Raw genomic sequence first — 14,890 nt, 5'->3', positions numbered from 1 at the left:
GACCTGTTATTGGTGGCAGGATCTCCAGAGCTCCTGTTACACCACTTGGACCTGACCATTGCACTGCTGCAATGGCACGGCTGGCTAATCAACTGGCAGAAGTCCACTCTAATCCCGTCTCGGAGGATTCTGCATCTTGGAGCCTTATTGGACTCGGGACAGCAAAGGATCTTCGTGACGGAGGACAAGATCTCTGCTTTACAGTCAAGGGTGCGCAGTTGTCTGCACAGCCGCCGGGTGTCCTTACACTCGGCGATGAGGTTACTGGGCTCCATGGTGTCGGTGTTCGACATGGTGGAATACGCCCAGTTTCACTCCAGACCTCTGCAGCACCTGATCCTGTCCAAGTGGAACGGGCTGCCTCAGTCTCTGAAGTTCCAGACGATTGTGCTCACCCCGGAGGTTCGCCTGTCCCTTGCGTGGTGGTTAAAGACGACCCACCTCAACAAGGGACGTCCGTTCTGGGTTCCAAATTGGGTCCTGTTGACAACGGACGCCAGTCTTCGGGGCTGGGGAGCAGTTTCGGGTCCACCCTTGTTCCAGGGCAGGTGGACACCGACAGAAGCGGAGCTTCCAATAAATATCTTGGAACTCCGTGCGGTCTTCAATGCTCTCCTGCAGGCACAGCAGTTTCTCCAGGGTCACCCGGTGCAGGACCAGTCGGACAATGCTACCACCGTGGCCTACATAAACAGGCAAGGAGGAACTCGCAGTCGGGCGGCTCTCGTAGAGGTCTCTCGGATCCTGGTTTGGGCGGAGCGCAATCTTCCGGCCATATCAGCGGTCTTCATCCCGGGAGTGCTAAATTGGGAGGCGGACTTTCTAAGTCGCCAGGACGTTCATCCAGGGGAATGGTCCCTGCACCCGGACGTTTTTCAACTACTGGTGGACAGGTGGGGTCTTCCAGAAATCGACCTCATGGCGTCCCGGCACAACAACAAGTTGCCGGTGTACGGGTCTCGCACAAGAGACGAAGGGGCGTCTCTGGTGGATGCTCTGTCCGTCCGGTGGACGTTCAGGTTCGCATACCTGTTCCCTCCGGTCTCCCTTCTTCCACGGGTAATCCGGAAATTCAAACAGGAAGGAGGGACGCTCCTGTTGATAGCTCCCGCGTGGCCCAGACGGCACTGGTTCTCAGACCTTCAGGGTCTGTCCGTGGACAGTCCTCTGCGGTTGCCGCTACGACCGGACCTTCTGTCTCAGGGTCCTTGTCTTCACCCGGACCTGACTCGGCTGTCTTTGGCGGCGTGGCTGTTGAGACGGCCATGCTGAGGTCCTGGGGGTTTTCCAGCTCTGTGGTGCGTACCATGTTACGAGCTCGGAAACAGTCTTCCGCGAGGATATACCATCGCGTGTGGCATACGTTCTTCCAGTGGTGTCGACCGAGAGGTTATGCACCGCGGGAGTTTCGTCTGTCTCGGATTCTCGCCTTCCTGCAAGCGGGACTAGATCATGGGCTTCGCCTTGCTTCTTTGAAGGTACAGGTTTCGGCCCTATCTGTCTGGTTTCACCGTAGGATTGCTACAATCCCGGATGTGCGCACCTTTATGCAAGGTGTTCTCCGTATTCAGCCGCCCTTTGTTCCACCTGTGGCGCCTTGGGATTTGGCTGTGGTCCTGAGGGCTCTCCAAGGACCGCCGTTTGAACCACTGGGCTCAGTGGATATTAAATGGCTAACAGCTAAGACTGTTTTCCTTCTGGCCGTTGCTTCAGCCAGACGTGTTTCTGAGTTAGGGGCTCTTTCTTGTAGACCCCCTTTCTTGGTTTTTCATGGGAACAGGGCAGTGCTCCGCACTCGGCCCGAGTTTCTTCCCAAAGTTGTTTCCCAGTTTCATGTTAACGAGGAAATAGTTGTTCCGGCCTTTAACTCACCGGGTCTTTCCGTGGGTGAGGCCTCTTTGGATGTTGTGCGGGCCTTAAGGACTTATGTTGACCGCACTTCTTTGTTTAGGAAGTCGGACGCTTTGTTGTCCTCTATGGCTTCTGTAAAAAGGGTTGGCCTGCTTCAAAGCAAACTTTGGCAGCCTGGATCCGTATGGCTATTTCTGAAGCTTATCTTCATGAAGGCCTACCGGTCCCTCCTTCTCTGAAGGCTCATTCCACTAGGTCTGTGGGTCCTTCGTGGGCAGCTCGACGTGGTGCCTCGGCAGTTCAGATCTGCAAGGCTGCTACGTGGTCTTCTGTCCATACCTTCGTGAGGTATTACAGGTTTGACACCTTCGCCTCTCAGGATGCTTCCTTCGGGCGGCGGATTCTCCTTTCTGCACAGGAGCGTCCCCACCCTTAAAGGATACTGCTTTGGGACATCCCCAAGGTATCCTGTGGATACCCTATGGACCCTGAAGTAGAAAATATGAGATATGGTAAGAACTTACCCTTGTTATCTCTATTTCTACGAAGTCCATAGGGTTCCACAGGACTCCCGCCCTGTCGCACCTGTGCTGCAGATGGGCTTTGCTCTGGTCACCGGTTTTCCGTCTCCCTCTGGTGAGAATGTGATTCTTGTATGTGTCCAGATCTTTGTTCTCTCTCTTCCTTCTCCTCCTCCGGCCTATGGCTTGGTAACTAACTGAGGTGCCTTGGCCCGGGGGCGGGGTATAGGAGGGGGACCTAGTGCATCCTGGGAGGCTGAAAGCTTAACTCTTTGGTGCCCTGCGACTGACGTCACACCTATACCCCAAGGTATCCTGTGGAACCCTATGGACTTCGTAGAAATAGAGATAACAAGGGTAAGTTCTTACCATATCTCATATTTTTCCTCTTGGCCACAATAGGGTCTATCAGTTACCATTCTAAGTTCAATATACAACACCTATCCTAGGAACAGTAAGTTTCTTTCCCTCTCTGCTCGGCATTTCAGCAAACATTCCTTCCTGACCCAGGCAGACATACATGTCAACCCATTTAGTAATTCCTTCCTACTCATCAAGGGTTTCGAGCTGGAGTGGGACTAAGAGCTGGGCCTTTTTGAAGGGCCTGGCAGGGGGCCCGGGCCAGTTGCTGAGAAGGACAAGTGTCCCCCTTTGCAGCGAATGAAATAGTATTTTTCATAAATTTTTATCCAGAGGGGACATAGCCACACCTCCTGTGCTTGGCCACACTCCCTCTAACCCAGGCCCCATGGAAGTCTCAATGGCCTTGCTACTCAGTACAGTTATTCAGAAACACTGCCATTTTTTAACTATTAAATATGTATCTAAATGTGGCATCAATAGTAGTTGTAAAAATGTCAAAGGACTATGCATGGTGTTTCCCTTACGACTACTAGCCTAACTATAACTAATCGGAATACTGTCAATGCGGTTATTATAGCCCGAAGTGTTCCCACTCAAGGCCAGGCAAAAGCTTCATCTACCACTTTATGTCCTGCCAGAAACTTTCCTTCTCTAACACACTATAACTACAAACATTTACAATGATAAGTAGTAAGGCGTATCATTAGCATAAATACTGTACAGGGGTGGCCATAATGAAGCTTCCTCTATTCAGAACTGTCTGTTGCTTGATATAACAAGCAGAATGTCACCAAATTTGGTAGGGAGACTAATTAGGACACAGGAAGCAGGATACCATGGGAAAAGATTTTTAGTGTAAAAAGTCATGATAGGCGGAATTTGGTGCTGTAAAATGTGAAATCCTCATGTTATACTAATGATAATACAGCAATAAAATATGTCTGTCCATTTCTCTTTATTTTCACATTGTACAGCGCCATATTCCCACTATTTGCCATTTTTTGCATTAAAAATATGTGTCACAGAATTCTGCTTTCCATGTGTTAATTAGTCTCCCTACCAAATTTGGTGACATTCTGCATGTTTTATCAAGCAACAGACAGTTCTGAATAGAGGAAGTTTAATTATGGCCATACAGTACATTTTGAACCAATGTCTCCAAAAGTGTGTCTCTTTATATATATTTACATATTTACAGAAGACAGACAATTTGGAAGGGAAAAATATTGATATTGGCATTAAAAGGGAAGGAATTTTGCTTGAACTCAACTTATAACAGTATTAATGTGCTTACCTGTAATATCTGCCCTTGAATCGAGCTGGGTAAGAGCAGCCGCTGCTTTGGTGCTATTGGCCAGTGATAGAGCATACACAACAACAGACAAAGTGTAATTGCTGGAAATTCCTACATCAAACTTCCCCTCAAGATACTGCACAGCTTTAAGAACTCTGGACTCATAACGGTGCTAAAAGAGAACATGGAATACTGTTTATTTACTTTAATTAAAAGAGTTTCATTTTATACATTAATGTATTTGGAATGCATCATATAGACAAATTCATGCATTCAGAATATAGGCATGTCGACATTGTGATAAAATCAAAATATAGACATTGCCAATATACAGTAGGTCACTGCAACTACTGTAACCTGCAGTCAAATTATAGGCAGGTGTATATGCTTTGATTGTCATTCATTATTTAGTGCAACTTAACTGTCAAGATTTTGACCCTGTCAATATTTCAAACCGTCTATGCAATGAATGTGTAAATTATATTCATGTCTAAATTATGTAGATGTCGATATTTTGACTGTCTACATATTGAATGTCTACATATAGTTCATGTCGACAATTTGGTGTGATAATTGACTGCTGGCAACCACCATGTCCTATGTTGATAGAAGGCGGCAATCGCTTTTAAAGCATTTTAGCCATAATTGCGTTGGTACTATATAAGGGAGATGTCAGAGATGTGAGGCCACACCCTGATAAAGTCCAGTAGTGACAAAATGCATTGGGTGACTGCAGACGTGTAGCATGGAGCCATGGCACCCAGAGCATGCTATTAGTATGCGCCCCCCTCTATTTTGCTAATGTGGGCGTGACCAGTATGTGAGGCAATTTGAAATGAAAAACAAAATCAAGAATTATCTACAGAGAATATCTTTTGCTGGATAATAAATGCACCTTTTGCCGTCCCCAACCTGATTCTGTTTTCCATGTGGCTTTGTTACCCCACCCCTCTCCATCCACGGCACACTGCTATGGGGGATGTGGTCAGCTCACCTCACAGCTGGCAATATAAATGGCACAATTATAAGAAGCCTCCCAATAGATGTTTGGTATTTCCCCCTTGGGATAGCGGCAGAGGGGAAGAGACAGATAGAGACAGACAAATGAGGGGAGAGAGAGTTTGAGATGGGCAAAAGAGTGACAGGGAAATAAAGTGAAAAAGAAGGCGCAGAGAGAGAGAGAGAGATAATGCCACAGGGACTAGGTAAAAGAGACAGACAGGGAGAGAATGAATTTAAGAAAGTAAATTAGAGTAAATCATTATGTTTCCAACCTAAGTGTTCTGTGCTGTGGAAAATCAGCAGCAAATAATTAAGAAAGGCATCAGATAGGGCTAAAATTAAGACCAAGAGTAGAAATAGTATATAAATGAGAAGATGATGTATAAAGAAATAATTCTCTGGAACGTATGGAAGCCTGATACCCCAGTCCAGTTACCCAAACTTTTATAAGGTTAAATTGCCAGCCTTTGTATTAGTTTATTAAAAATGCCTTCTATGACATCTGTCAAAACAGGAGTTCAAACCTACCAATTGCTCTCTGGGGCTGTCAGGCCATGAAGTAATTACTGTCCAAGGTGGAGAGGCAGGCAAGGACTGGAGGCAGACAGGGAGGCGGGTGAGGACAGGAGTTGGGCGAAGAGATGAGTGAGGAGGCATGGTAGTAAGTGGCATAGGACTGGTGGTGGGCGAGGACTAGAGGCAGGTGAAGAGCTAAGTACAGATGTGTCCACATACATCTATCCTCCTTGTGCTACAAGTCATGTTACACAACGCGTGAGTGCTGTGAGACTCTGTAGCATCAAGCGTTTTTTTGAGCAATTTTTTACCTTCAAATGAGTCTTATTCACACAGGGATGCGAGTGAGAAATGCTACATTACAGTGTCAGCGGCTGTGACACTGTAACATAGCATTTTGCATGCAGATACACCCTCAGGTCCACACAGAATATAGGCATGCTGCATATCATTTTAATCAGCAGAAGCTGCCTATTCACAATGTCATGCAAATAAGATGCATCTGAAGTTAAAAAGTTGCACAAAAAGACGCTCTGCACTACCAAGACATGGCACAGCCTGGCGCCACTAAAATGACTGTTTAAAGTGCACGGAGGCTAGATTGATAAGGACACATTTAGGTAGACGGGAGTGGACTGGATGCAGTGAGGAGGTGTGTGGGTAGGTGGGAAAGTACTAGATGGGAGCAAGGAGATGGGTGAGGAGGCGTGCTGGTTGGCAGAAGGGGACTGGAAGCAGACGAGGAGGTAGGCAGGAGAGGACTAGATGGGGCAGGGAGATGGGCAAGTAGTAGTGCTGGAAGGCAGGAGAGGACAGAAGTTAGGCATCTCCAGTAGGTGAGTTGAGCTTGTTGATGTAAAATAAAAACTGAGTAACTGAGGTTAATAATTTACAGATATTGTTGTTGTAATAAACTGGTGACATATCTCCCCCCCCTCCTACTTCTCTGCTCATTGACAAATTTATTCCTCCTTCCCTGCTCGTGGCTGCTGCCTCTCCCGTTCAAAACACTGAATGGGCGTTCAGCCCAGAGAGGCAAATGCCTCCCTGCCCCTACAGCGCAGTCTATCTCTGCTGTCAGTATCAAGAGCGGGCGCTTAGATGTGGCACTGTGACTGTGCAGAGGAGGAGGCGGTCAGGGAGCCCTGGCTGCCAGAAGCAGAAAGCTGTACACCCGGAGCCCACACCCGACAGTCTATCATCGTTTAAACAGCTGCCTGAGTCAGACTCTGGGCGCACCGCAGCCAGCGCCCTCTGATATGGTCGGCGCCTGGAGCTCGCGCTCCACTGGAGGTGCCCGTCCATGACTGTATTATTGTGGAAAATGTCTGTGTTCCATCTGGAAATTATGTCTTGAGGCTTGGGGGGGTCTATGTACTGGACTTTGGAGAGAGATAAAGTGGATGGAGATAAAGCACCAACAAATCATCTCCTATCTGTCATTTTACAGGCTGTGTTTGAAAAATAACAGGACCTGATTGGTTGGTACTTTATCTCTCTCCACATTATCTCTCTCTCCTAGGCTTAGTACATCTACCCCTTTGTGAGCAGTTTTCATTTTGTATTTTATAATAATACTGTACATTTTATTTTATTTTTTTAAAGGTGGGATTTCACTATTTGAGTCCTTACCTTTGCAGTATCCATATCCTGGTCACAGAACCTTAATATGAGCTAAATGAGTATCGCAAAGAATTTAGAAAGCATTGACCAGAGTGGCTATAAATTATGTATGCAATTGGTTACGTTGTTTAGCAAGATGTAGTATCAACATGCACTTTGAGCACCGCCCCTCATATTGTAGGGGGGGCGCTATAGCAGCCAATATATGTGAGTGTTTGTTTATATACTTACCCTGTAATATTCATCTTCTAGCAGTGAGGTCAGTATATAAGCAGTCAGAGTGATGGGACCATTTAGTCCTCCCTGGAGTTCTGTGTGAATAACACGCCCAGGCTCTGAGAATACCCCGGTGGTTATATCCTGGTACTGCACCAGCCATTCTATTGTTTCGTTTAAAACATTTGAATTTATGTATATAAATGGCCGAGCCTGAAGGAAACATCTAAGGACAAATGCTGAAAGCCTGCAAATAAGTAGATAGGTTTTATCAACATGACATGACACACATAAGACACAAGGCATAAATTGAAATACTAGTGTGAATTTACCTGTATCAGTAAGTAAGGTATTGGGATTACAGTCTGCATACACTAAACATTTAGTAAGATTACATTCATGATAAAACATATATTAATGATTCACTAGACAAATAAACTAATTAGACAATACAGTAATATACCTATACATTTCTGTGTACAGAAACTTTACAATTGGGGAGCTCTAATATAAGAATCACTGATAATAAAGATATGTTAATTCATTCACCATTACTGTGTTTTGCCTGCACTGAGATTTTGGCATTCTGTTGACTTGTTCTTAATCAGAAGCAGGGAATCAGCAGAATATGTGTGGAAGACTTTACATAGAATATAATAACTTTATTTAACAGCAGCTTCTAAAGAGTGGCGAAGTGAACAAGTGGAGAAATAGCCCATAGGAACCAAACAGCTCCTAGTTAGCATTTATCAAGGAGATTCTATAAAATGACAGGTACTGTAGAAGCTGATTTGTTACTATGGCAGGTATACAAGCTCAATGGAAGAGATGGCCCTGCATGGTGAGCAATATGCCAGAAGGCGCAGTGTCTCTTGCGTGAAATCACTCTGCCCAAATTTCATCTGCATGTTGGAGATCAGTTGTGGCAAAGTCTTATCAGCTCCATGTTCTCCTAGTGATGAGTGTATATCAAATAGTATTATTAACACGCTTCATACATATGTATCAAAAGGTTTTCAAAAAGGTTTTAGAGCCTAAAATATTGTGCGTTTTAACCTTATGTTGGACTCTAGAAACATCTTCTGTTTTGACTGAATCCCATTACCTCCTCCAGTTGGAACTAACAAATACAGGTAACCTATAGTATCTGGCTTTGTAGTTACTATTAGAGACAGTTTACATAATCTATATGTATGGTAATGTATGAGAAGGGTTGGTTCCTCACTTGGTTCATAAAGAGATTGTATAGTTACTAATAACTGCTTCATATTTTGTACAAGATGGAAATGTATGGTATACTTAAGAGAATTAGTTTGAGATGCATTAATGGATCTGCACTAATTATGTCAAAGTAACCCTTACAGCAAGGGAAAAAGTGTTCATTACTTATTTTTGCTTATTTTTTTCCTGTATATTAATGACTATTTGTTCGGTTTTAAAGGTTTTTATTATAGCCATGGTCCGATATCATTAATATGCTGTCATTGCGCTCTCTTTGAATAATTATGGACACAGGACAAGCAGTACATTCCGTTTTTACTGGACAGATTTGACCAAGATCAATAGTTAGGAAATGCGCTGAGGGTGTGGCTTAGGCACAAAGCTTTGAATATCATTTTATCACCTAGTTGCCGTTATCCCAACATGAATTTACAGAGATGGAGTGACTTATCAGAGTGTCCAGTTGACTTTATGTAGAGATAAGTGGTATTGATTGTAAATTTTGTAACGTGTTCAGTTTGAAGTGCATTTCTAATAAATAAGCTTTTACACTATGGAAGCGCCTCCTTCTGTCAATTCTGTTTCTTCCCTTACTATGCACAGTATGATATGAACATTAGCATGGTTGCTAAGAATAAATATTTCTCTAACCATGTAAATGAAACTGCTTACCATGTACTTCCAGAAGAATCACTATTCCCAAAAGCACTAAAGGAACCATCATGTCTTCTGTAATTTAATTCATTTTGGTAACCTATATTTTTAAAAACGGAAAGGAAAATGAGTAGCTGGCCAGTTAAGGATAATGATCATATAATGTAACAGTGAGAAGGAGAACTTTGTTGGCGCTCATGCTGAAAATCCATTGTCAGCGGCTTGTACCCTTCTACAGATTACATTGTGTACTTCTATGCCAGACTCAAAAAACTAGACCAACCCTGTCGGGATGCCAGCGCCTGGATTTTGAGCACTGGGATCCCCAGGCTGGAGCTGGACTTACCCTCGGCAGTCACCACACTGCACGTAAGGAGACTGGGGCGGAGTTCCAAAATCCTGCAGGGACTTATGGAAAAATTTCCCTTTGTCCCTGCAGTTTTCGGGATAGGTAAAGATTTGCTTCATATAATGCCATTCTGAGATGGTGTTATATAAAGTAAAGATTTTTTGAGTAATTTAATGCTTTTTGCTTTGCTGAATAGCAAAAAGCATTAAAGCACTGCAGAGAGCAATGGCTGACCCTACAGTGCGGTACTATGCGATATGGAAATTAATGGAGAAGATCATTTGCCTTATTTTCTCCATTAACCCATTGCCGAATAGTGGATATACTTTAAAAATGCGGAAATGAAAGTTTCCGCATTTTTTAAGTAACAAAATCATTGCTGAATAGACCCCCACGTGTGGTAAACACCAGCACAAGTGCAATCTGTATCTTATTTAGAGCTGATAACTAATAAATAGAACCTCACAGTTGTATTTGAGGATATCATATAGGAACATAGGTGAAGTTTGGCAAGTTTGTTTCACAACTAAGGGCGAATTCAATTAGCCGTGAAAAGTGACGTTTGGAGAAAAGTTTTCACCGACTTGCACTTTTAGTCTGTTTTCAAAGTATCTCCGTAATCAATTCCCTTACGCGAAAAAACTCCATCGGCAAAACCAGGCCAAAAACTTTCTCCAGCAAAAGGAAGAAGAAAAGAAGTACAAAATACATATTTTGGGCTACGAATGTGGGGATTTGGTTCAGAACCCTTTGGACACCCCCCTAATGACTAATTAGTAAAAAAAAATGATCTTAATTCACCCCAAAAAAGACGTCATTTTTGGGGCGAAAATTTCATGCCCCGTTTGAATTTATATTGCCTTGCCATAAGCAGCCTAGTTGGTGTTTAAACTGACTCATGAGATGTTAGATTACAACTGATGCAGGTCTTGGTATTTCGGTGGCACCTCCTACCATGACCTTTACATACTGCTATCCCATGACTTTTGGCACTTCAGTACTTTTTCAATACTTTTTCCCTGTGTCAATTCACATTATTACACATAACTTAATTTCTGGACATCTATGGTTTGATCTCTTTGCATGTGTGGATTGCGTGGATTGTTGCTGACATTTGGTGAAAATGTCATTAAAATAGCCCCTTTACAAATATATTTACTGAGAAAAATGTTGATGTGTTCAATACTTATTTTACCCACTGTATATACAATGTATATATATATATATATATATACACACTGTATATACAGGAGCAATTTCTTCCCGCCACAGCCCCCAGCATCTCATAACAACCTACGCCATGTCACCACAGTCCCCTGCATCTCACCCGGTGGGAGATGTACTAAGCTCTGAAAAGTGATAAACTGGAGAGGGATAAACCACCAGCCACTCAGCTCCCAACTGTCATGTTACAGGCTGTGTTTGAAAAATGACAGTTGGGAGCTGATTGGCTGGTGGTTTATCCCTCTCCAGTTTATCACTTTTCAGAGCTTAGTACATCTGGCCTCATAGCTCTCAGACTCCTGAACCGGGAATTTTATTTTATATAGAGAAATATATATGTCATAGTTATATATATATATATATATATATATAAATATATATATATATATATATAAATATATATATATATATATATAAATATATATATATATATATATATATATATAACTATATATATATATATATACTAGGGGTGTGCACCGGCCACTTTTCGTGTTTTGTGTTTTGGTTTTGGATCTGGATCTTTCTTCGTGTTTTGGATCTGGATTGGTTTTGCCAAAACCACCCTTCCGTGTTTTGGGTTCTGGGTTTTGTGTTTTGGATCTGTATTTTTTTTTTAAAAAGCATAAAAACAGCTAAAATCACAGAATTTGTTGGTTTCTCTGCTCCTATGCTATTATTAACCTCAATAACCTTAATTTCCACTCATTTCCAGTCTATTCTGAACACCTCACACCTCACAATAGTGTTTTCATGTCCAAAAGGTTGCACCGAGGTAGCTGGATGACTATGCTAAGCGACACGAGTGGGCGGCACAAACACGTGACCCATCTAGGAGTGACACTGCAGTGGCAGACAGGATGGCAGTTAGAAAAACTAGGCCCCAAACTGTACATAATGCAAAGAAAAAAAAGAAGTGCAAGATGGAATTGTCCTTGGGCCCTCCCACCCACCCTTATGTTGTATAAACAGGACATGCACACTTTAACAAATCAATCATTTCAGCGCCAGGGTCTGCCACACAACTGTGGCTGAAATGATTGGTTCGTTTGGGCCCCCACAAAACAAGCTGGCAATTAATGTGTCCCTGCACAAACTGGCTCTACGGAGGCAAGATGTCATCCTCATCCTCCTCATCCACCGATTCCTCACCCTCTTCAGTGTGTACATCCTCATCCTCACAAAGTATTAACTCGTCCCCACTTGAATCCACCACCACAGGTCCCTCTGTACCTTCTGGAGGCTGGTCTCCCTGGAAGAGCTGATAATTCATTTTGATGAACATCATCTTCTCCACATTCTGTGGAAGCAACCTCCTACGCCTTTCGCTGACAAGGTTCCCGGCTGCACTAAACACTCTTTCGGAGTACACACTGGAGGGGGGGCAACTCAGGTAAAATAGAGCCAGCTTGTACAGGGGCCTCCAAATTGCCTCTTTTTCCTGCCAGTACAGGTATGGACTGTCTGACATGCCTACTTGGATGCTGTCACCGATGTAATCCTCCACCATTCTGTCAATGGTGACAGTATCATATGCAGTGACAGTAGACATGTCAGAAATTGTTGCCAGGTCCTTCAGTCCGGACCAGATGTCCAAACTTGGTCCTGCCTGCCCTGCATCACCGCCAGCGGGTTGCTTAGGATACCTAAATTTTTCCTGGCAGCCCCAGTTGCGGGAGAAAATGAAGAAGGAGCCGTTGACGTGTCACGTTCCGCTTCAGCTGACAGTGTGTTCACCAGCAGGTCTTTGCACCTCTGCAGGCTTGTGTCGGCCGGAAAGAGAGACACCACATAGGCTTTAAACCTAGGATCAAGCACGGTGGCCAAAATGTAGTGGTCTGATTTCAACAGATTGACCACCCTGGAATCCTGGCAAAGCGAATGAAGGGCTTCATCCACAAGTCCCACATGCCGAGCGGAATTGCTCCGTCTTAGCTCCTCCTTCACTTTCTCCAGCTGCTTCTGCAAAAGCCTGATGAGGGGAATGACCTGACTCAAGCTGGCTGTGTCTGAACTGACTTCACGTGTGGCAAGTTCGAAGGGCTGGAGAACCTTGCACAACACGGAAATCATTCTCCACTGAGCTTGAGTCAGGTGCATACCCCCTCCTTTGCCTATGTCATAGGTGGATGTATAGGCTTGTATGGCCTTTTGCTGCTCCTCCATCCTCTGAAGCATATAGAGGGTTGAGTTCCACCGCGTCACAACCTCTTGCTTCAGGTGATGGCGGGGCAGGTTCAAGAGTGTTTGCTGGTGCTCCAGTCTTCGGCACGCAGTCGCTGAATGGCGAAAGTGGCCAGAAATTTTTCGGGCCACCCAAAGCGTCTCCTGCACGCCCCTGTCGCTTTTCAGAAAATTCTGCACCACCAAGTTTATTGTGTGAGCAAAACATGGGACGTGCTGGAATTTGCCCAGATGTAATGCCCGCACAATATTGGTGGCGTTGTCAGATATCACAAATCCCCAGGAGAGTCTAAGTGGGGTAAGCCACTGGGCGATGATTTCCCTCAGTTTCTCTAAGAGGTTGTCGGCGGTGTGCCTCTTACTGAAACCGGTGATACACAGCGTAGCCTGCCTTGTAACGAGCTGGCGTTTCTGAGATGCTGCTACTGGTGACGCTGCTGCTGTTGCTGCGTAAGGTGATACATCTACCCAGTGGGCTGTCACAGTCATATAGTCCTTAGTCTGCCCTGTTCCACTTGTCCACATGTCCGTGGTTAAGTGGACATTGTGTACAACGGCATTTTTCAGGACACTGAGTACACTTTTTCTGACGTTTCTGTACAGTCTCGGTATCGCCTGCCTAGTGAAGTGGAATCTAGATGGGATTTGGAACCGGGGACACACTACCTCCATCAATTGTCTAAATCCCACTGCACTAATGGCGGATACCGGACGCACGTCTAACACCAACATAGCAGTCAAGGCCTCAGTTATACGTTTTGCTTCAGGATGACTGCTGTCGTACTTCATCCTCCTCGCTAAGGACTGTTGGAGGGTCAATTGTTTAGTAAAAGTAGTGGTGTTCCTACTTCCTCTCTGGGATGATGAACGACTCCCAGCAGCAGCAACAGCAGCAGCGGCAGCAGTAGGCGTAGCAATGCAGGATCCTCCAGAGGAATCCCGGATAGGAGAGTCAGTCATGCCAGTGACATGGCCTGCAGGACTACTTCCGATCCTGACTAAGGAGGAAATTGACGAGGAGGGAGTTGACGGTGTGGTTTGCAGGCGCTTGGATACAACAGGACAACGGGATTTAGGTGTCCCTGGACTGCTTACGGTCTTAGCCAAAGTTTCTGAACTTGACAGTAACTTTTTATGAACGCGCTGCAGGTGCCGTATAAGGGAGGATGTTCCTAGGTGGTTGACGTCCCTACCCCTACTTATTTCACCTTTACATATGGTACATATGGCAAGACAGTTGTTGTCCGGATTTGGATAGAAATATTGCCAGACCAAAGAGGTGGAATGTTTGGTCTTCTGCCCAGGCATGACCGTGATGGGCTTTTTCATCCCACGGACAACAACTGTCTCCCCCGGAGCCTGATTTAAACAAACCACATCACCATCAGAATCCTCCTCGCCAACTTCCTCCTCAGCGCCAGCTACACCAGTATCCTCATCCTGTTGTACTTCAACAGTGACATCTTCAATTTGCATATCAGCAAGTGGACTGTGGGTGCTCCTTTCAGCACTTGCAGGGGGCGTGCAAATGGTGGAAAGAGCCACCTCTTCCCGTCCAGTGCTGGGAAGGTCAGGCATCGCAACCACCACCACACTTGGACTCTCCTTGGGGATTTGTGATATCTTCTTAGAAAGCACAGTTCTTCGCTGTGCTTTTGCCAGCTTAACTCTTTTGATTTTTTTAGTGGGAGGAGGGCTTCCATCGTCATGTGAAGCTGAACCACTAGTCATGAACATACTAGGGATCGACCTTAGCCGTTCCTTGCCACTCCGTGTCGTAAATGGCATATTGGCAAGTTTACGTTTCTCTTCAGCTGATTTAAATGTCTTTTTCAAGGTCATTTTCCTGAACTTTGCCATTTGGGATTGTAT

At 44.7% G+C, this 14,890-nt stretch overlaps 1 protein-coding gene across 1 annotated transcript in view; it reads right to left on the bottom strand.

Annotated features, from left to right (window-relative positions):
* The window catches only part of LOC148542095 (CD109 antigen-like), a 202,115-nt gene that overhangs the window by 62,211 nt on the left and 125,014 nt on the right, over positions 1-14,890 (bottom strand). The window contains exons 25-27 of the mRNA XM_088472444.1: positions 9,280-9,361; positions 7,402-7,633; positions 4,030-4,201 (exon numbers count right to left, since the gene is read on the bottom strand). Coding sequence (XP_088328570.1) covers positions 4,030-4,201; positions 7,402-7,633; positions 9,280-9,361 — 486 coding nt within the window. The remainder of the gene's footprint in view (positions 1-4,029; positions 4,202-7,401; positions 7,634-9,279; positions 9,362-14,890) is intronic.

The sequence above is a fragment of the Taudactylus pleione genome, unplaced genomic scaffold, assembly GCF_031769625.1.
Source record: "Taudactylus pleione unplaced genomic scaffold, aTauple2 ptg000015l, whole genome shotgun sequence".
Classification (NCBI taxonomy): domain Eukaryota; kingdom Metazoa; phylum Chordata; class Amphibia; order Anura; family Myobatrachidae; genus Taudactylus; species Taudactylus pleione.
Note: the sequence above shows the minus strand (reverse complement) of the source record. Positions and strands in the feature narration are given on the sequence as shown.